Source organism: Egretta garzetta, unplaced genomic scaffold, assembly GCF_000687185.1.
Source record: "Egretta garzetta isolate BGI_Z169 unplaced genomic scaffold, ASM68718v1 scaffold66, whole genome shotgun sequence".
NCBI classification, from domain to species: Eukaryota; Metazoa; Chordata; class Aves; order Pelecaniformes; family Ardeidae; genus Egretta; species Egretta garzetta.
The window spans coordinates 562481-562826 of NW_009259856.1; the positions used below are offsets into that span (position 1 = coordinate 562481).

The 346-nt window shown below is 63.9% G+C and overlaps 1 protein-coding gene across 1 annotated transcript in view; it reads left to right on the forward strand.

Moving 5' to 3' along the window:
• The window catches only part of CSF3R (colony stimulating factor 3 receptor), a 29875-nt gene that overhangs the window by 24554 nt on the left and 4975 nt on the right, over positions 1-346 (forward strand). The window contains exon 6 of the mRNA XM_035895510.1: positions 335-338. Within this exon, the coding sequence (XP_035751403.1) occupies positions 335-338 (4 nt within the window). The remainder of the gene's footprint in view (positions 1-334; positions 339-346) is intronic.

Genomic DNA, 346 nt, shown 5'->3' on the forward strand with positions numbered 1-346 from the left:
CAATTTAAAAAAGGACCCTTCCCAGCCGGCGCGACTCATCCTCCCTGCTCTGCGCCCAGGGAAGGGCTGCCCCCGAGCCAGCTGAGCCCTCCCACGGCTGTGCGGAGCTCTCACCCCCCAGCAGACCCAAACGTCCATCTTTCCTGGCCACGTACCAGACCCCGGGTCCATGGGCTCTGTTTTTCCTGTGTAGGCGTTAACCCCGCCTGGAGCCCGGGCTGCAGAGCAGCGCCGGTGCCGTGCTCCCGAGCATCACCCTGTGCCCCGGGCAGGGGCATGCATCAGCTCCCATCCCCTACCATGAGCCATTCTCCTAAATGTTTTGGAGCGGTTTCACCCCATCCTC